This window comes from Simochromis diagramma, unplaced genomic scaffold (genome assembly GCF_900408965.1).
Source record: "Simochromis diagramma unplaced genomic scaffold, fSimDia1.1 OVJJ01000159.1, whole genome shotgun sequence".
Classification (NCBI taxonomy): domain Eukaryota; kingdom Metazoa; phylum Chordata; class Actinopteri; order Cichliformes; family Cichlidae; genus Simochromis; species Simochromis diagramma.
Genome location: NW_024387197.1, coordinates 80,653 through 101,407, shown reverse-complemented (window position 1 = coordinate 101,407; position 20,755 = coordinate 80,653). Strand labels below are relative to the sequence as shown.

Sequence of the window (20,755 nt, the reverse complement as noted above, 5' to 3'; positions counted from 1 at the left end):
ACTGTTATTGCCAATCACCGCTTTACACAGCGTCCCAACTTCTTCGGAATTCGGGTTGTGAATATGGCTGCTATAACACTGACAGTTGTTCTGATCTTTGATTATTATGTTTGCAAAAATAAAATGATACTGTCTTTATATTTGATCCTTGTACTTTTAATATTGTTTCAATGAAAGGTAAGGGTCATGTACTGGAAAACCCACCTTACACTTTATCCTTTGCGATCGAGAGGAACAGTCACTTACTGGAGAGTATCTTCTGTTCTATTCTTACCTTATATCTAAACTTATCATAAAAAGTCTTTTGAATGGAATTTGTATTCACAGGAATGGACTCAGGTTTTCTATTGTTTTAATGTTTAATGAGTTTGACCATCACACCCATTACTTATGTGACATAAGATATCTCAACGCATTTCTCTGTTAGATGATGCATTTCTTTGTACTTATTATATGTGGCATGAAAGACTGCTGGGTGTGCCCTTGTGGCAGCACAGGTGAATGAGTCTGTTAGAGAAGATGCTCCACTGCCTGTCCAGTAAATGGTGCAGATGGTGATCTGGGTTATACATAGATGGATAAGAGTTTGTTTAGTGACAGCCTCTATGCCATAGTTTCAAGTGTGTCCAGTTTGCAGCCAATCACATCCAGCCTTCCTCATCGGTGTACTCTGTCTGCTGGAAGAAAAAATGTGAAAGAATTAAAGAGAAAAAGGATGTGATATTATGTTTCAGGCATGGGTCCCCAGCATACTATGCAGATTGCTGAGCGCCTATATACACAGGGCTACATCAGCTACCCACGTACCGAGACGACCCACTACCCAGCAAACTTCGACCTGAAGGGAACACTGAAGCAGCAGACCAACAACCCCTTCTGGGTAGAAGAGGTGAGTACATTCATTCAAGGCTGCTTATATGTGTATACATAAAGTGATTCATTCAATTCAGTTCAATTCAATTCTATTCACACAACCCCAAATCGCAACAACAGTCACATCAAGGCAATCCTACAGTAGTACAAAGAAAGAGCCACTTAGAAATTAATGTGATTGAAAATGATAAAAGGTTTTTTAATTTTTCATCAGGTAAAAGCTCTGCTTTCAACTGGAATAAACCAACCCAGGAAGGGCACTGATGCTGGAGATCATCCACCTATTACTCCCATGTGTGCTGCCACGGAAGCAGAACTAGGTGAGCAATACAGGCAAATAACTGAACAATATCACCTCTTTTTATGATACACCTCTATTTATATAGGGCATGCCTTCAAGGAGCAATGAGCAATATTGTAGACATATTTTCTGTTAGTCAATCTAGGAAATGTTAGGTTAATAAAGAGTTTGAATATTCAAAGCCCTATATATAACATGTTAGGATGTCTGATGGTTATTATAGCTAAAATATTATTATAGTTAAAATAAAAAATATCCTTTGTTGTGGAATTTGTGAATTTGGTTTAAAAAAGCAATTTGTCACAAATTAATGATGGTTTGGGCATTTTTATTGAGGCGAGTCAACAGATTTCAAAAGCAACCTGTGCACAAAGCTTGTCATCATTTAGAAGCATTAGGTGCTCTAAAATCTCACAAATGATAGTAGTTGAAAACTTCACACAGTTGGCTGTAGTTCAGTTGATAGAGCAGATCACTTGCTAATCTTAAGTTTGGTGGTTTGACCCAGTCTGCATGCCCCAAGTTGCTCTCTGATGCATCTGACAGAGTATGAATGTGTGCATGTTTTGATAGAAAGCACTTAAAGAGTAGAAGAAAGTGCTTGTTTGAGTGGGTGAAATGTTGTATAAAAATGGCTTTGAATGCTCTGGGGGAGTGCTATATGTAAGAATCAGTCCATTTAACTTGAACTCTTAAATTCTCTCTAGCACAGGGGTGGGCAATTAATTTTCCCACAGGGCCACTGCATGACTAACTGGTAGATGGTAGCACCAATAAGCTGAACTCAGTTCTTTTTACAAACTGTTACTATTAAGATTAGATGTTACAAATATTCAACAAAAATGAGCAACAGGCATAGTAAAATCAATAACTGTGTGAAAAAATGTCCTGAAAGTGGGTCAGCTATCCTTTAAAAAATTAATTAATTAAACAGGAATTTTTATTTTCAATATATACATACACACTATTCCCTACCTGCTAGCATATTAGACCCTGCTGTTATGTGATTGTCTCAGAGGCATCTTTGCACAGCCTGCACCTGGCATCTTGCTTGCTGTGGTAGACCCCAGCCTCTATCGACTTCATGCTTCACTTTTAAGTTGTGCTGTATTGTGTACTGTGCTGCCACCATTAGTGCCTCTGTGTTTCAGTTTAGCTTTCTCCAGGTGTTAGTAGGATTTTTCAATATCAGCCACTTCTTCTGTCTGCCAGTGGTACATACCATGCAGGGGCCTGTCCGTTGATAATGGTTTCACTTCTTGCTCCTCTTCGTTCATTAGTCACCTCCTCTCCATGAATGCCTCCATCGATGCCAGGTGTGAATGACACATTGTCTTATTGACAATGGTCACAGCTGATCATGTGCTTGGTGAATACCACAGACAGCAGAAACCCAAGGATGAAGGGGAGCAATAAGAGAAACCATTATTGAAGGACAGGCCCCAGCATGGCAGACAGAAGAAGCCAGTCTTGTTAATGATCTGGCTGAGGGGGTTCAAGGTTATGCAGAACAACAGTGGGGACAAGGCACCTCCTTGGTACATCCCGGACTTGGTGGTGACTTGTGCTATTGATTTGAAGTTGTCCCTGTTGAATCGCTGATGAATCTTAGGGTCCTGTTGATCTTGTATATTTCTAGGCATTCCAAGATCCATGTGGAAGGCACTGAGTCATAGGCTTTCCTTGTAGTCAATCCAGGTAGTGCACAGGTTGGTCAGTCTGGTCTTACAGTCTCAGGCAACTGCTCTTTCTACCAGGAGCTGGTGTTTTGCCCCTCTGGTGTTTCCTTTCTGTGTCCTACTCACGTACTGAGCCATGTGCCTTTTCATCTTAGCCACCATGATGCTTGACAGGAGCTTCCATGTGGTACTGAAGCAGGTATATTAAAGGACTCGTCCCATCCCAGTAACAAACTGTTTCAACTTCTGCAATGAGGCAGAAGGTTCCGCACCATGGGGGCAAAAATCACGAGACTCTAGTAGCTTCTGTCCTCTGGTCCTAAATCAGAATGTGCCCCCACTCCCCTCACAGTATCCATAAGTGACTGAAACAGGACCTTATATTGTATTCTTGTCACAGAACTTTCATGGTCATATTTCATATTGTATCTGATTCATTTTTATGTTACATGCTGCTACACTGATCATGCTGCTTCACTACTGTGTATACTACTCTGGTCACTTGTTTTAATTGCACTGCTCTGTCAATACATTACTGTGCTAATATGGCACAAGACACACTGTTCTAAAAATTATTTGAAATTGAATAACCCAACATCTAACAGTGTGAAGTTATTACAGTGACTTACCTGTAGAATATTAGAATAGTACATCAATAACTATGTATACCCAAATGTGTTCTTTTCTTCCCACAGGAAGTGATGGCTGGCGGCTATATGAGTACATTACCCGGCATTTTATTGCCACTGTAAGTCAAGACTGCAAGTACCTACAAACCACTATAGAGTTCAGCATTGGCACAGAGGCTTTCTCATGTAGTGGAAGAACCCTTATATCACCAGGTAAACATAGATGATTGTTTTGCAGAATTTTGCAGTACTTACCTGCAGTAAACCATTGCATTGTATTAACATCATTGTTTGCTTAGTATATGGAGTAATTGCTTGTGACTATGTAGCTGTCAAAGGTGCCTTATGACATCATAAACTTTGCTTATAGCCAGACTCTGTGATTGCATGCCCTTTTGGTGTAGACATGATACAGACCACATGGTGGCACTATTCAGATGGAGTTTTTAGGATTCTATATTTTGTGGTTCTTCATAACTATTTTAGAATACAGCTGCAAATAATGTCAGCAGTGAGTCCTTAATCAGCTTTTTGAGTCCGTGAACGATGGCCTGACATTGTGCTTTAGAGCTGCTTGATTAAGAATTTACTGCTTCATTAAACATAGTCTCACCCATACTTCTTACCCAGATGCAGGAAAACAGGCCCAAACCGCAACAGTATTTCCCTTTCTTCCAACAAAATTTTTATCATTTAAACGTGCAGTCATGTGGAAGAAAAATTTACATGAGTCTATGCATCTCAGGCTTGAGTGTTCTTTTTGCAGAGCAGTACTTTGTTCCCCCATAGTCTAGTCGCTTTGCTGATATGATGAGTGACAAGAATCCTGCAGAAATGTTTTTTGTTAATGTTGTGTACACTTCCTTTAAACATGTCTTGGGAAGATCAAACCTTAATAGATCTTTACATTAAGAAAGGATCTATTTGTCTACTCCTCTGACTTGTGTAACAATCAGATTATGGCTTAGATCTTCAGTGCAGAGTAGGGCTGGGCAATATGGCCTAAAATCCATATCGCGGTATAATTTGAAGCATGTGCGGTAACGATATATATCGCGATATATTCTTTTCTTCTGTATAACGTATTTTCCACACTTTAAGGAACCAGAGATGGGCAGTAACACGTAACACGTTACTGTAATCTGATTACTTTTTTCAAGTAACGAGTAAAGTAAGGGATTACTATTGCAAAAACGATAATTAGATTACCGTTACTTTCCCGTAGGAACACTGCGTTACTTAAACCGTGATTTTTTTTATTTTTTATTTTTTTTTTGCGAGAATGTCTCATGACAATGACGTAAGCGAGTGCGACGTTCGTGACAACAGCTGTGTGCAGATCAACAATGGATAATATATCGAGTGCGGGAGAGAGTATGAGCATGCAGCATTTAAAGCGTGGAAGTACTGACCTTATTTTGAGTTTGAGTCCATAAAAAGTGACAAAAACATTTGTGTCCATTGTGCGTGGGAAGAAAATCAAATCAAATCAAATCAAATCACTTTTATTGTCACATCACATGTGCAGGTACATTGGTACAGCACATGTGAGTGAAATTCTTGTGTGCGAGCTTCACAAGCAACAGAGTTGTGCAAAATACAATAATGTAAACAAGCAAAATACAAGAATGGCTACATCTGAAACTAATAAATATATGTACAATATATAATAGTATGTGCATTTCTGGATGTGTATACTAAATATTTTTCTACGTGTGTGTGTGTGTGTGTGTGTGTGTGTGTACACATATTTTACAAATTAAATAGAGTAAGCAATAAATAAAATATATAAAAATATACAGAGTTGAGACATGTGCAAAACAGTGGCATTACTGTACAGTATGGAGTGCATAATGTTAAAGTTCCAGTAGTGAAGCTGAGGTGTCTATGACGTGTTCAGCAGTCTGATGGCCTGGTGGAAGAAGCTGTCTCTCAGTCTGCTGGTACGGGACCGGATGCTGCAGAACCTCCTTCCTGATGGAAGTAGCCTGAACAGTTTATGGCTGGGGTGACTGGAGTCCTTGATGATCCTCCCCGCTTTCCTCAGGCACAGCTTCCTATAGATGTCTTGGAGGGAGGGAAGCTCACCTCCAATTATCCGTTCAGAGCACCGCACTACTCGCTGGAGAGCTTTGCAGTTGTAGGCAGTGCTGTTGCCATACCAGGTGGTGATGCATCCAGTGAGGATGCTCTCAATGGCACAGTGATAGAAGGTCCTGAGGATGCGGGGGCTCATGCCGAATCTTTTCAGTCTCCTGAGAAAGAAGAGGCGCTGCTGCGCCTTCTTCACTGTTTTGTTTGTGTGTACTGACCACGTAAGATCCTCAGCCAGATGTACACCAAGGAACCGGAAGCTGCTCACTCTCTCCACAGCAGCGCCGTTGATGGTGATGGGGGTGTGTACTTCTCTGCACCTCCGGAAGTCCACTATCAACTCCTTTGTCTTTGCGACGTTGAGGGTGAGATGGTTGTCTTGACACCAGTGGGTCAGGGCGCTGACCTCCTCCCTGTAAGCCGTCTCATCACCGTTGGTGATAAGACCCACCACTGTAGTGTCGTCCGCAAACTTCACAATGATGTTGGAGTTGTTAGTGGCTGTGCAGTCGTAGGTGTAGAGTGAGTATAGGAGAGGGCTCAGTACACACCCCTGTGGAGCACCAGTGTTCAGTGTGATGGGGGATGAGGTGATGCTGCCCAGTCTGACCACTTGGCGTCTGTCAGACAGGAAGCTAAGGATCCAGCTGCAGAGGGAGCTGCTCAGTCCTAGATCCTGCAGTTTCCTGTCCAGCTTCGAGGGAACGATGGTATTGAATGCTGAGCTGTAATCTACAAACAGCATTCTCACATACGTGTCTCTCTTCTCCAGGTGTGACAGGGCAGTATGTAGTGTCAGGGCTATGGCATCATCAGTGGACCTGTTGTGGCGGTATGCGAACTGTAGAGGGTCCAGTGAGTCGGGTAGTGCAGAGCAGATGAAGTCCCTGACCAGCTTCTCGAAGCATTTGCTTACGATGGGGGTCAGGGCTACAGGTCGCCAGTCGTTCAGTGAGGAGATGGTGGAGGATTTGGGTACAGGGACGACGGTGGCCATTTTGAAGCAGGCTGGGACTACAGACAGAGAGAGGGAAAGGTTGAAGATGTGCGTGAAGAAGCACCGAGTGTGGAAAGGTTGAAGATGTGCGTGAACAAGCACCGAGTGTGCAACGACGTAATGGGAAATTCACAGAGAAACTCGCGGATTCTTCAACTGACCACTGCGGCACACCTGGACCAGGGTAAACCTCCGCCAACCCCACTCCTGCTTTACAGGTGTAAATAGAGCAACAGGACCGCTAGTCTTTGATTTTATTTATTTTCTGCTGTGTTTTACTTGCATCTATTTGAAAGTGTAAACACAAAAAAATGTTATTTTATGTGCTGGAATGTGCAGAAAATAGGTTTAAATGTTAAACTAATTTCTTCAAGTCAGAGAATGGTGCATATAATTAAATTTTTCGCTTGATGCATAAAGTTAAAAGATTAAAACTGATAAAAACAAGTTTAAAAAAAAGAGACTTTTCCATTTGATTACATTTTGTATGATGGATTATGCAGAAAAAGTAGAATTGGGCTGAAAGATCTATCGCTTTATCACCTATTCAGGTTGTAAATCGGGTTTTTAAAAAGTAACTAAGTAATTAATTACTTTTGAAAATAAGTAATCAGTAAAGTAACGGGATTACTTTTTGGGGAAGTAATCAGTAATTAGTTACTGATTACTTTTTTCAAGTAACTTGACCAACACTGTAAGGCACACTTAAAATCCTTTAATTTTCTCAAAAATTGAGAGTGTGCCTTATGTATGAATTCTGGTTGTGCTTACTGACCTCGAATCGATTTTGGCGTGCAGAAATCTGTTAAAAAATGTTTTAGTACAACTTTGGTAAGCCGCATTGCTTGATGGATTGTCAGAGCATTACGGCTGCCGTAGTGAGGAGCTTCGCGGAGTAATCTGGGTCCAAAACTCCGTCTCTTCAGGTCCCTAAGTCAAACGAACACTGAGAGTTAAACACGGTCTAAATTCTTTAATCTTTAATAAAATCATCAGCGTTGCTGCTTTACCAGGTGTAACAATTAAGTTTAACATCCATGCATCCATGAAAACAGAATTTATTAAATTTAACGGAGTTAGAAGTTAACAGGAAGTTAGCTCACTAGTTTACAGCTAAACATAACATACCATGTTCTGACTGAGAGACTTTTGAAACGAATTAAAACGTACAGCTCTGCTACCACTTCCGACATAAATGAAGACAGAAAACTAAACAGCAAGGGCGTTTGCAGGGTTACTGAAGTTGGACTGCCTGGTATATAATGTTGTGCTACGTGATTGCTAGTGACACAGCTATATTAGCATAACATTAGCACAGTGAAGCTGGAGGATGAACGATAACTTTTTTTCCCACGTTAACATTTATTAACTTTTTTCCCACTCAATAAATGTTAACGTGACGGATTCTGGTGGTCAGGGACAAATGCAATTGCATAGCAGGATGCTATACACGGGGCAAACTTCAGTCAGGAGAACAACTGAGATTATTTATCCACAATACAAGGTTAGTTATTAATATACTGCAACAATATGGGAATAGAACAGCTGCGAGAGAATTCAACATTAATGAATCAATGTTACGGAAGTGGAGGAAGCACAGTTTTTGGCTTTCCCCATATTTCAAAAAGTGCTTCATCTCTTTGCTATGACTGTCGCCCGGCATAATTTGTAGATGATAATGGTTGTAGCAGCTGCGATGCTTCCGACCAAAACAGGCGCAGCTTGATGACATCATCATCATGCGCTATCGCGGTACCGATATCGTTGGCCAAATTTATATCGTTTCTATCGTATATCGTTTATATCGCCCACCCGTAGTGAAGAGATTTGTGAACATTAAAGAATTACCACGCCTGCAGCAAGCTAATCCTTGCTAAATGTGCATTTTGTTTTCAGGTTACACGACTGTAATGCCATGGCAGGGCATCCCTCTGGAAGAGTCCATACCAGTATGTGAGCGTGGAGACACTTTCTCAGTAGATGAGATCAAGCTGATAGAAAAGCAAACCAGCCCACCAGACTACCTGACTGAGGCTGAACTCATCACCCTCATGGAGAAACATGGCATTGGTATACTTAAATACTTTTTAAATAATTTAAGCAACAAGCTGCCTGTGCACATTGTTTAATTTAAACTCAGCTGTTCGCTTAGATGGAAAGCTGGTCTGTGTCCAGGAAATGGACCTGCTGTGGGTTATCACTTCATGTCTGGTCATATTTTAATTGTGTGGTATTTGGGAAGCAAGGCAGAAACGGATTGCAGATGCCAGTCACCCAGTCTGTCATCTCTATTGCATGGATGATTCATTAATCTTTCTGCTCATTACACATGTTTATTATATCTTTGAGGACAACCTTTGAGGACTTCATGCATGACAGCAGTTCTTTGGCTGTAAATTCTGAAAACAGTTTTATAGATGTTGGTCTTTGTCCTCCCCCCAGGTACTGATGCTAGTATCCCAGTCCACATCAATAACATCTGCCAGAGGAACTATGTGACAGTTGAGAGTGGACGCAAGCTGAAACCAACCAACTTAGGCATAGTCCTGGTACATGGCTACTACAAGATAGGTCATTTGCTTAAGTTACCTTTGTATTCTCTTACTCTTGTAATGAATTTGTGCTTGGTCAGTAGTGGAGGGTTTCTGGAACATAACTGATTTATCTTTGGATGCTATGGCAACTAATGCAGGTACTTGAATATAACCAAATACCTGCAGGATATAGGACCAGACAGAGTGGTTTATAGAGCTAATAAAATACAAGATTATTATTAATGCAAATTTAATTGTGTGTTTTTCAGATGCAGAACTGGTGCTTCCCACTATACGCAGTGCTGTAGAAAAGCAGCTTAACCTTATTGCGCAGGGTAAGGCCAACTACCATCAGGTCCTACAGCACGCCCTGGATATCTTCAAGAGGAAGTTTCACTACTTTGTTGACTCCATTACCAGTAAGTCCAGTGAAACCACAGGAACGCAGTGTCACAAGTTCCTTAAAGGGATTATTGATTATTATTATTGGGATTATTATTGGTAGCTGTGGCTCAGAACAGGTTGTTTGCTAATCTGAGGAAATGGTGAAGTGGCTAGTGACCTCACATTGAATCTTTGAGTAAGAAAACCGTGCCATTAAAACTGTTTTAAGTCAGATGGAAAAGATCTCAGAGCTTTAAACAGGCTGATTTCTGCTAAATGGGTCGAACATGGCAGGGACTGGGTAACAGTGCTGTAATTACAGTTTTACATCAACAAGAAACATGTGACCTGTGAATGCAGAGGAGACATATTATTAAAGCACACTACAGGTTCCAGTTTCTTGTATGCAGCTGAAGCTCAGACTTTGTGTGTTATTTTTTCCAGACATGGATGAGTTGATGGAGGTCTCCTTTTCTCCCATTGCTGCTACTGGGAAGCCGCTGTCCCGCTGTGGCAAATGCCACCGCTTCATGAAGTACATCCAGGTGAGCAGTCAAAGCCACTAAACCCCGTCTGAAGCGTTTGAAGACAGATTGAATTATCAAGACTGTTGGAGCATGATTGTAAAAGAAAATCCTAACACTATAGTGCTCAAGATCTGTAGATGTAAAATGCAAAAATTTCTCTGCAGTTCAAATTCTTTCAACATGATTCACAGCCTAAAATATTATTGTCTGCGTTTAAGGACAAGGACTTTGGAAATTCTGCCTTTTTTGATATATTGTGGCATTTTTGAATCATCTAAGAAATTAACCATTGCAATTCTAATTCACAGCCACATGGCTGGGATTTAGACACGTGAGTTTGCACTCTGTGCTTTTGTCATTTAAAGTAATAAATGACCATTTATTTATCCTGTGTGGACCACTCACTGTGGCCTTGAGAATTAAGCTCATGTGCTTCCTTTATTACCATCTCTATCCGATGATGGAAGGACTTTTAAGTTCATGAATGAATCATGAAGCTGCAGTTCTGCTAATTATCACTGTATGAGATATATGAGCAATGTACCAACACAGTGGTCTTCATTAGCTTTTTTTCTCCAGGAACGAGCAAGTGAACAAAATTTTGTTTTTGTATTTTTGTCTTCTTTGGAGTTTAGAAAATGCCTTTAGTGTGTCTTTTACTTTTACTGTTGGGGGAAAAAAACACATCAGGACACATTGGTATAATTCTATTTTTCATAGGGCAGTAAACATGGTGCACAACAGTTAAGCAGCTTTTATACTGAAACGTATGATCAATGTTATCATTGTGCACTGCACAGAGGCTGCTGCTTTGTGTTGATGGTGTTATTTCTTACACACTAGAGTCATTCAATACTTGATCTGTATGTTCCACACAAGACTGAAGAGGACTCATATATATATATTAGGGGTGCAACGATATTCGTATCGATATTGAACCGTTCGATACAGTGCTTTCGGTTCGGTACACATATGTATCGAACAATACAACATTTGTAATTTATTTTATCAACTTTCCTTCTGACGATGCTGTCTGTGTTGAGCGCTCAGTGAATCTGCGTTCGACTACTCCGCCTAGGCTGCACTGTCGAGCGCAGATCCACTGAGCGCTCAACACAGACAGCATAGTCAGAAGGAAGAGCGCAGGGCAAGCCAGCAAGACAGAAGTTAAGCTCTCCTTGCAACATGGACCTCCCCCACTCTCATTCAGATCTGGCGTTTGGAATTATTTTGGTTTTCATGTGACGTATGACCCTGAAGGTAAGCCAGTCATGGACTAAAGTAAAACAGTATGTTGGATGTGCCATGCAATGCTCAATTACATGGGTGGGAACTAGTGTGTTAGCGCAGTTAGCTCGTTAACGTGTTGGCCGTCTAGCCCCATGCACGGGGCGATCGGCGGTAGCTCGTTAACGGAGATTTGCCGTGTTGTGGCGTTAAGGTCATTTCAACAAGATTAACCTGACAGCACTAGTGGGAACACAACGAATATGACTGCACATTTACGCCGACATCATCCTAGTGCAAAGACAAAAACAACAAGCATGCTACTAACTTTAGCCGAGTCATTTAGACAGCTGTTAGCACATGATTCTCCTTATGCTGCTGAGAATATAGCCCAGAAGAAGCGGATAGTATAGCTTTTATTTTGGAAAGAGACATTTCTCTGTAATAAACTCTCTTTTCCAAAGATGAGTGATTCCTCAATCAGATACAGGGCTTGCAATATCGCTAGCCCGACGTCCTGGAGCTAGCGATTTTTTCAGTCGGGCTACCAAAATCTATCTCTTCCCTGCCCGTCGGGCTATTGTAGGAAGGAAAAATATATGTCAATGCTTTTGCATTCTTTCAGAAATGTAGCTGGGTAATTATGTCATTGGCATCGGTGAGCCACTGTCAATATGTGACATATTGAAATCGCGTTTGAATTTGCGCTTGTTTTTTGCTTTCACTTTGCAATCGTGCGAACTGTGTATAGAGAGCGACAGCACTGATCTGTGAGTGATGATAATTTGTGCACCAATTCCTCTGACATCGTCAGAGGAATTAGTGGAATTTGAAGCTAACTAACGATTAGTTAGCTTACTATGCAAACATGACAAGTGAAATCTCCCGCAGCAAGCTTGAACATGTGAGAGGTTGATCGCACAGAGAATCGCTGAGCTTATGTGAGTGCGTGTGTAAAACCAGCAGCATATATATTTTAGTTCTGCTGAGCCAAATAAGACAGGTCAGGGTGAAGAAGTGACAGCCAAAGAAAAGCTTACCACAAAACGGAGAAGTTATGACAAATCAGACTATAAGGCAAAAAGAAAGTGCAGCTTTATGGTTTCATGGACAAAATAATTTCTGTGGCTGCAATATGACGAGCTAAATAACCAGGGCTGCACATAAGTGGTCCGCAGGTGCGCATTCGCTGTCAAAATAAAAAACACGCACAAGGGTTAGGGTTAAATTTAAAAACTGTACCTTTGAGTTAAAATATATATTTATAATTTTAATAAATGACAAATTAAAAAGGCATGAACATTTTTTTGTATCGAAAAAATATCGAACCGTGACACCAAAGTATCGAACCGAACCGAACCGTGAATTTTGTGTATCGTTGCACCCCTAATATATATATATATATTAGCTTGAAGCGGCGAAGACATAGATGTGTGTTTTCAGACTTGATGATGATATTGATCTGAAGTGGCCTTTAGCCACTTTATGGTAAAATGTGTAACTGCCCATGAGTGGCAGTGAGTGATTCTTAAATGAAATGAACCAAACATGTGCATGCAGGCCAAGCCCAGCAGACTCCACTGCTCTCACTGTGACGAGACCTATAGTCTTCCCCAGAATGGAGCCATCAAGCTTTACAAGGAGCTCCGGTGTCCACTGGATGACTTTGAGCTTGTGCTTTGGACTTCAGGGGCGCGGGGAAAGAGCTACCCCCTGTGCCCCTACTGCTTCAGCAACCCGCCATTCAGGGACATGAAGAAAGGTAAGGCAGAATGGGAATGTTATGTTAACCACTGCCCACCAACCATAGTTAACTAGCATGAGCCTTGAAACCCTCTAAGAATCAAACTAATCCGTAATATAATTTTCTGGTACTGGACTGATTCTTTTATATAACGCTTTTCTACTCTCCTGGAGCACTCACAGAGCTTTATACAACATGCCACATACACCTATTCACACAAGCACTTCTATACTTCTATACATTAAGTGCTTCCTAGGTAACATTCATGCAGCATCGGAGAGCAACTTGGGGTTAGTATCTTGTCCAAGGATATTTGGCATGCAGACTGGGGGAGCCAGGGATCAAACCACCATCCTTCTGATCAGTGGAAGACCTGCTCTACCTCCTGAGCTACATTCAACCTGAAAATCATTTAATCAAGATGGACAATGCTCAACTTTAAACAATTCAAAAATACAGAGTTGCTTCTTTCTTTTAACACTAAAAGGTTAGCATGGTCAATCAGGTATGGTCAAAAAAGCCGAGAAAGACGGGGCATCAGGGAGCCACAGTGAAGGTTAGGGAAGGGAACTAAGAACCAGATGTTGTAGAGAACTGGTTCCCATTATTTCAGTCTGCTTGCCCATTGATTCTGCTTATCAATTACACTTCCACTGGCGCTGAAATCAACTGAGCTCTGAAAGTTTTTTAATAGTATTTTTTAAACCTTTGTTCACGGTATTTACACATTCACCTAAAAATGCAAGAGCTTATCGGTTCGATCCTGGGGGTGTTAGGAAGGGCATCCATGTTAAAAATGTGGCAAATAAAACATGCAGAGCCACCTGCTGTGGCAGCCCCTTGTGAGCAGCGGAAAGTAGTTTGTAAGAGTGTTTCATTTCGCAGAAATACCTTTTTGAAAATGGAGGTCCAGAGTAGGGCTGGGCCATATCATACTGTTCACGGTAATACCTGTATAATGTTGGGCAACGATAAGGAAATGAAATATCGCGATAGAATATGGGTAAAACGCGCATGTGCAGTGCCTTTGTTTTCATACGCACATGGCGGGAAAAGCATGGCGGCGACAGAGAATGAGAAGGGCGAAAGCGGATCGTTGAATGAAACGGATGAACCAGAATTGGTTTGTAAAAATGTTGCAACTCCAGTGGTGTGGAATTGGTTAAGCTTTTGTCAGATACATGACAAAGCACTATTTTTGGTAGAGCATGCTAGCGGGCCGTTGTTATTCCCGTGTTTTTTGTTTTTTTCTTTTAGAAAATACGGCACACTTAAAATCAATCCTTTGATTTTTCTGAAAATCAACAGTGCCCCTTATAATCCTGTGTGCCTTATGTATGAATTCTGGTTGTGTTTACTGACCTCGAAACGATTGTATGTGGTACACGGTGCTCGAAAATCTGTCAAATGTTTTAGCACGACTTTGCTAAGCTACGAAGCCGCACTGCTTGATGGATTGTAGGAGCATTACGGCTACTGTGGTCAGGAGCCTCACTGAGTGATACGTACTGTGCTTCAACATAATACTACCGTATTGTGTGTGTATAACCTCTTTTTAAGTTTTGTGGATATTATACATGGTTATGCTGAGGATTTGTCGGCCAATTTCCACTGAAAATGCCTTTAACTTTAATGCACATAAAAAAACAGCTGCTTGTTTAAGTGAAAATACATTGATGGTTTGTTTGGGTTTCTTTGCACTAATAAAGTTGTGGAGTTGTAAAGTATTTTGTCTAGTGTCAATTATATCGTTATCGCAAATTTTCAAATGTATATTGTGATAAATATTTTTGGTCATATCGCCCTGCTCTATTCCAGAGTACTTAAACTAGGTGATCTGTACTATAGTAGTAGGATTACTGCCTAGTTCTATTTAAGCATACTGTGCCCTGGTCCTCTTCTTGAGGTGGGTCTGGGGGTGGTTCAGCTGAACTCAAGCACATTACACTTATATTATCTATCCATGAAGCCAGATAACACTCACCAATTAGACTGTAGGATTGTCTTAAAGACATAAAGACCTGTATGATCTCTAATTTTCTTCTTCTAAAGTCACATAAAACTGAGGTTATTGTACTTGGCCCTAAAATCTCAGACATATGATATTTCTAAGATTGTACCAACACTGTCTTAACAACAGCTGCCTCTGTAAGATTGCTGTGTTAAATAGTTAATCAATGTTTTAGGCATGTTTGAGGACAGTGTGTCAACTCTTCTAGCATGCTCCAATGAAACCACAGAATCAAAGGGAAACTGAGAGAAAGTGAGGAAACTACAAGATATTTACATGCTGGTTATCCCTTCATTGGAACTGAAGTTGACTGTGTAATGAATGAATAATTGAAGGAGCTCAATACACACAACACAATACATACAATACACCCACTACTGTCTTAGGAAAAGCGACCCTGTTTCTTTGTGCTTTCTGGTCTCATGGGCCCCTCTGACACTGTGGCGCTGTCTGCTTTTCTCAGGTATGGGATGCAATGAATGTACCCATCCATCATGTCAGCACTCTCTCAACTCGTTGGGCATTGGACAATGTGTGGAGTGTGATAGTGGAGTTTTAGTGTTGGACCCCACATCTGGACCAAAGTGGAGGATGGCCTGTAATAAATGCAATGTGGTGGTGCACTTCTTTGAACATGCACACAAAGTGCAGGTAAGAAAATGATTGTCTTACCTACCTATTGTCTTACTTTATTATTGTCTATTATGGACTGGCATGTACTAGATGTTTTCAAACTGACCACACTCTATACTACAGTAACGTTCAACCTTTCTCACATATTCATACAGCACTTCATTCTATGCACTTACACTCTTTATTGCCGTTGCATCTTCACCTAATGCCAAGGTAGAATCGTCATTTCGTAATACCCATGTTGTTTGTCTGTGGGAGAAAGCCCATTTTAAGTACAGAGAGCATGTAACCTGCTCACAGAGAGGTCAAACTGAAATATTTTCAGTTTTTTCCATACAAGCATCTTTGATCTATAGCATTACTGAAACCGAAGAAAGTATGAAACAGTACCCCAGTTCCTTGATTTATTTATTTTTGTTAATGCTTTTTTCTCAGGTTGCTCAGGAGAGCTGTGATGTCTGTGATGCCTCTCTGGTTGCAGTGGACTTTAACAAGACTCGCACTCCTCTTCCTGCCAGTGAGACCCAACACACTGGCTGTGTTTTTTGTGATCCAGTGTTTCAGGATTTGGTGGAGCTCAAGCATGCCACCATGCGGCATTCCATGTACCGTGGTGGGGGTGGGAGAAGAGGAGGACGTGGACGTGGACGTGGACGTCGTGGCAATGCTAAAAAACCTAAAGATAAAATGGCTGCCCTAGCTGCTTATTTTGTATAGTTTCTGTGTGTATATTGTCCTTTTGCATGTCATTACATGAACTGGTTTTCTTCTGATAATGAATCTAAATATGGTAAATGGCCTGTATTTGTATAGCGCTTTACTTAGTCTCTATTGAACCCAAAGCACTTTACACTACTTTCAGTCATCCACCCATTCACACACACATTCACACACTGGTGATGGCAAGCTACATTGTAGCCACAGCTGCCCTGGGGCGCACTGACAGAGGCGAGGCTGCCGGATACTAGCGCCACCGGGCCCTCTGACCACCACCAGTAGGCAACGGGTGAAGTGTCTTGCCCAAGGACACAACGACCGAGACTGTCGGAGCCGGGGCTCGAACCGGCAACCTTTCGATTACAACATGAACTACCAAGTCTTGAGCCCACGATCGCCCCATAAATACACAACAAATGGTTTTTTTTTTTTTTTTTAAATCATTTTTTCCCATTTTGTTAAGTGCTTTGAGTGGTCAGGTAAAGTTAAAAAAGCACTATATAAGAACTAGAACCATTTGTCATTGTTACTAAGCACCTAAAAGACACATGACTTTATTCTATGCACTTTTTATCTATTATTCACACTTAAAGCCACCACAACAACAATCACCTAAAGGCACTTTGTAGTATTGTAGGGCCTTTTCCCAACAATATAGAGTATTGTACAGAGAAAACACCACTCCTATGAGGAAATGCTTTTGGCGAAAGAAGAAAAACTCCCTTTTAAAAGGAAGAAACCTCCAGCAGAACCAGGCTGCACCAATGAGATTAACTAAATTCATCTCAATATTAATTTTAACTTTTTATAAACTGCTACTGGCATTGTAAACAGGCTAACATTTTGTCATTATTTAATCAGCATTCTCCAAAACAATTGTGAAAAAGTTTATTTTACATGTAGTTTAATTACTTGATCTTCATTTAAACTATTTCACTGCAGATTTTCCTCTTTGAAGAATTTTTCACATAAAAGGAAGGTATAATTACAGAATAAAATTATAGCAGTCTTACATTACTAATGTGTTTAAGTACTGCTTTCGGCAAAATGATGATACAACATGGGAACAAATTCATGACTAGGTGTAGCAGAGTAATGGCCAACCAACAGACTTAACACACATGAGATGCATTCTGCTAATTGGGGGTAATTGACTGATTCAATGAAAGGGGTGTGTTCAAATTAATAGCAGTGTGGATTTCAGGTCATTCAATCTGTGAAGAAATGGGTGTCAATTAAGGCCCTTATTTAAGGAAGGAAGGCAGCAGCTGTTGTACCTGCTGGTTTTAGCCCTTACTCAGTGAGTAAAATGAGTTGTTCCAGACATTGCACTGGGGGAGAAAGAACTTTAATCAAAAGTTGATTGGAGAGGGGGAAATAATTGGCTGCTCAGCTAAAAAGATTTCAAATGTTTTGAAATGGGAAAGAAAAAGGAATACTACCATCTGCCTAGATGATAGAATAACAAGAATGGAAAAGAAGCATCCAGTGATCAGCTCCAGAGAGATCAAAGAAGATCTCCATTTACCTGTGAGTACTTTAACAATCAGAGGAGAGGATGCCTATGTGAAGCCAAATTATTTCCAAGAAACCTCGTAAAAAGTATTGAAAAGGTTACAGTTTGCCAAAGAACACATTGACTGGCCCAAAGAGAAGTGGCACAATATTCTATGGACTGATGAAAGCAAGATTGTTCTTATTGGGTCTGAAGATTGCAGACAGTTTGTGAGACGACCCCCAAACACTGAATACAAGCCACAGTACACTGTGAAGACCGTAAAACAAGGAGGTGCAAGCATAATGGTTTGGGGATGTTTCGCATACTTTGGAGTTGGGTCCATTTATCACATAACAGGCACCATGGACCAGTTTCAGTACCTAAAAATACTCTTCCAGTATTTTTAGGTACTTGATCGAAACTTTTAACATATTTTTCAAACTTAATATAATTTGTTGGGTTGTTTTGTTTTTTGCCTTACGCAGAGAAAGAAATGCCCCTAAAATGGGTGTTTCAGCAGAACAATGACCCCAAACACACCAGCAAGCAGGTAACATCCTGGTTGCAGACCAAAAAGAGCCCAGCCCAATCCCTGGACCTCAATCTGATTGAAAATTTGTGGTGTGACCTCAAAAATTCTGTTTTTGACGCAAAACCCAAGAATACAGAAAATCTGTGGAATGTGGTCCAGTTAGCCTGGGCTGCAACTTCTGTTTGAAGGTGTCAAATGCTAGTTGACTGTAAATATTCCAGTTTGTAAATGAAAATACACTGTTTTTTTTTTTTTTTGTTTTTTGTTTTTTTTTGAACAACCTAATATTCTTTTTCTTCATTTTTTAGTAAAAATAAAGAAAAGAAATAATTGTTCATGATTTCATTTGAGAGTGAATTTGCATAGCACAACATGGACCTTTTCCTCTGTTTTTAACACACTGTTATGTTGTACATAACTGTACGTAGGACACCTGGGTCAAGTGATGGATTTTTTGTTAATGCTACAAACTATTTTTTTTTTGAGGCTAAATGGAAATCTTCTAAATCAGCAAGATGCCATTTCCTCTGCAGCTTACACATCATCTGCTTTAAGATGTGCATTAGAGAGTTATTTCCAGGATGTCAAGTACTTCTGATTTAAGGCTTTTTCAGGAGAGCGACCTTATCCAGAGTAATATGCAGTGTAAATCCTATTAAAAAGACAATCGATTTATGTGGGAGTAGTTCAGGTAGCTTTCTCTCCACAAAGATAATAACACTGGATTAATTATATTCTTAATCTTAGTTACAGCACTCTCAATAGGACATCTACTGGGAACTTTCCTCCCTAGATAACACCCAGCACAAACAGCAATAACTTAAATCGAGTTCAATGCTACATCTTATCAAACAAAGTGGACAAGAAAGCAGCTCGGGGGCGATCGTGGCTCAAGAGTTGGTAGTTCGCCTTGTAATCGGAAGGTTGCTGGTTCGAGCCCCGGCTTGGACAGTCTCGGTCGTTGTGTCCTTGGGCAAGACACTTCACCCGTTGCCTACTGGTGGTGGTCAGAGGGCCCGGTGACGCCAGTGTCCGGCAGCCTCGCTTCTCAGTGCACCCCAGGGTGGCTGTGGCTACAATGTAGCTTGCAGCTTTACCAGTGTGTAAATGGGTGGATATGTAAAGCGCTTTGGGGTCCTTAGTGATTAGTAAAGCCTATACAAATACAGGCCATATTTTGGCTGGCAGTAGCTCAGGAAGTAGAGCAGATCACCTATTAAATTGAAGGCTGGTGGTTTGAGAAGTACACACCCCCATCACCATCAACGGCGCTGCTGTGGAGAGAGTGAGCAGCTTCCGGTTCCTTGGAGTACATCTGGCTGAGGATCTTACGTGGTCAGTACACACAAACAAAACAGTGAAGAAGGCGCAGCAGCGCCTCTTCTTCTTTCTCAGGAGACTGAAAAGATTCGGCATGAGCCCCCGCATCCTCAGGACCTTCTATCACTGTGCCATTGAGAGCATCCTCACTGGATGCATCACCACCTGGTATGGCAACAGCACCGCCTACAACTGCAAAGCTCTCCAGCGAGTAGTGCGGTGTTCTGAACGGATAATTGGAGGTGAGTTTCCCTCCCTCCAAGACATCTACAGGAAGCACTGCCTGAGGAAAGCGGGGAGGATCATCAAGGACTCCAGTCACCCCAGCCATAAACTGTTCAGACTACTTCCATCAGGAAGGAGGTTCTGCAGCATCCGGTCCCGTACCAGCAGACTGAGAGACAGCTTTTTCCATCAGGCCATCAGACTGCTGAACACGTCATAGACACCTCAGCTTCACTACTGGAACTTCAACATTATGCACTCCACACTGTATATAAATGCCACTTGTTTTGCACATATTCAACTCTGTATATTTTATATATTTTATTATTATTTTTATTTTTTTACTATTTAATTTGTAAAAATGTGTACACACACACACACACACACACACGTAGGAAAATATTTAGTATACACATCCAGAAATGCATACACTATTATATATTGTACATATATTTATTAGTTTCAGGTCGGCCATTCTTGTATTTTGCTCGTTTGTGTTGTTGTGTTTGCACATCTCTGTTTCTTGTGGGGCTCGCACACAAGAATTTCACTCGCATGTGCTGTGCCAGTGTGCCTGCACATGTGATGTGACAATAAAAGTGATTTGATTTGATTTGATTTGACCCCCTATCTCCATCCTTTGGGCATGATACTAACCCCAAGTTGCTCTCCAATGCATTTGAGTGTGAATGCTAGAAGCACTTGCACAGCAAAACAAGTACTTGTGAGAATAAGGCAAGTTGTGTAAAGTGCTGTTCTCAGAGTAGAAAAGCACAATATAAGAACAAGTCCTGAAAAAGGGGGGGGGGGGGGAATTAAAAGTGTGCAAA

General features: G+C 41.0%; 1 protein-coding gene across 4 annotated transcripts in view; it reads left to right on the top strand.

Moving 5' to 3' along the window:
• top3b (DNA topoisomerase III beta) overlaps positions 1 to 16,443 on the top strand; it is a 30,061-nt gene extending 13,618 nt beyond the window's left edge. For all 4 annotated transcript variants that reach the window (XM_040050074.1, XM_040050072.1, XM_040050073.1 and 1 more), the window contains exons 9-18: positions 735 to 889; positions 1,088 to 1,193; positions 3,549 to 3,695; positions 8,470 to 8,643; positions 9,016 to 9,144; positions 9,377 to 9,526; positions 9,936 to 10,036; positions 12,806 to 13,007; positions 15,464 to 15,651; positions 16,069 to 16,443. In XM_040050074.1, the coding sequence (XP_039906008.1) occupies positions 735 to 889; positions 1,088 to 1,193; positions 3,549 to 3,695; positions 8,470 to 8,643; positions 9,016 to 9,144; positions 9,377 to 9,526; positions 9,936 to 10,036; positions 12,806 to 13,007; positions 15,464 to 15,651; positions 16,069 to 16,350 (1,634 nt within the window). In that variant the 3' untranslated portion in view covers positions 16,351 to 16,443. The remainder of the gene's footprint in view (positions 1 to 734; positions 890 to 1,087; positions 1,194 to 3,548; positions 3,696 to 8,469; positions 8,644 to 9,015; positions 9,145 to 9,376; positions 9,527 to 9,935; positions 10,037 to 12,805; positions 13,008 to 15,463; positions 15,652 to 16,068) is intronic.
• The last annotated feature ends 4,312 nt before the right edge of the window (positions 16,444 to 20,755 follow it).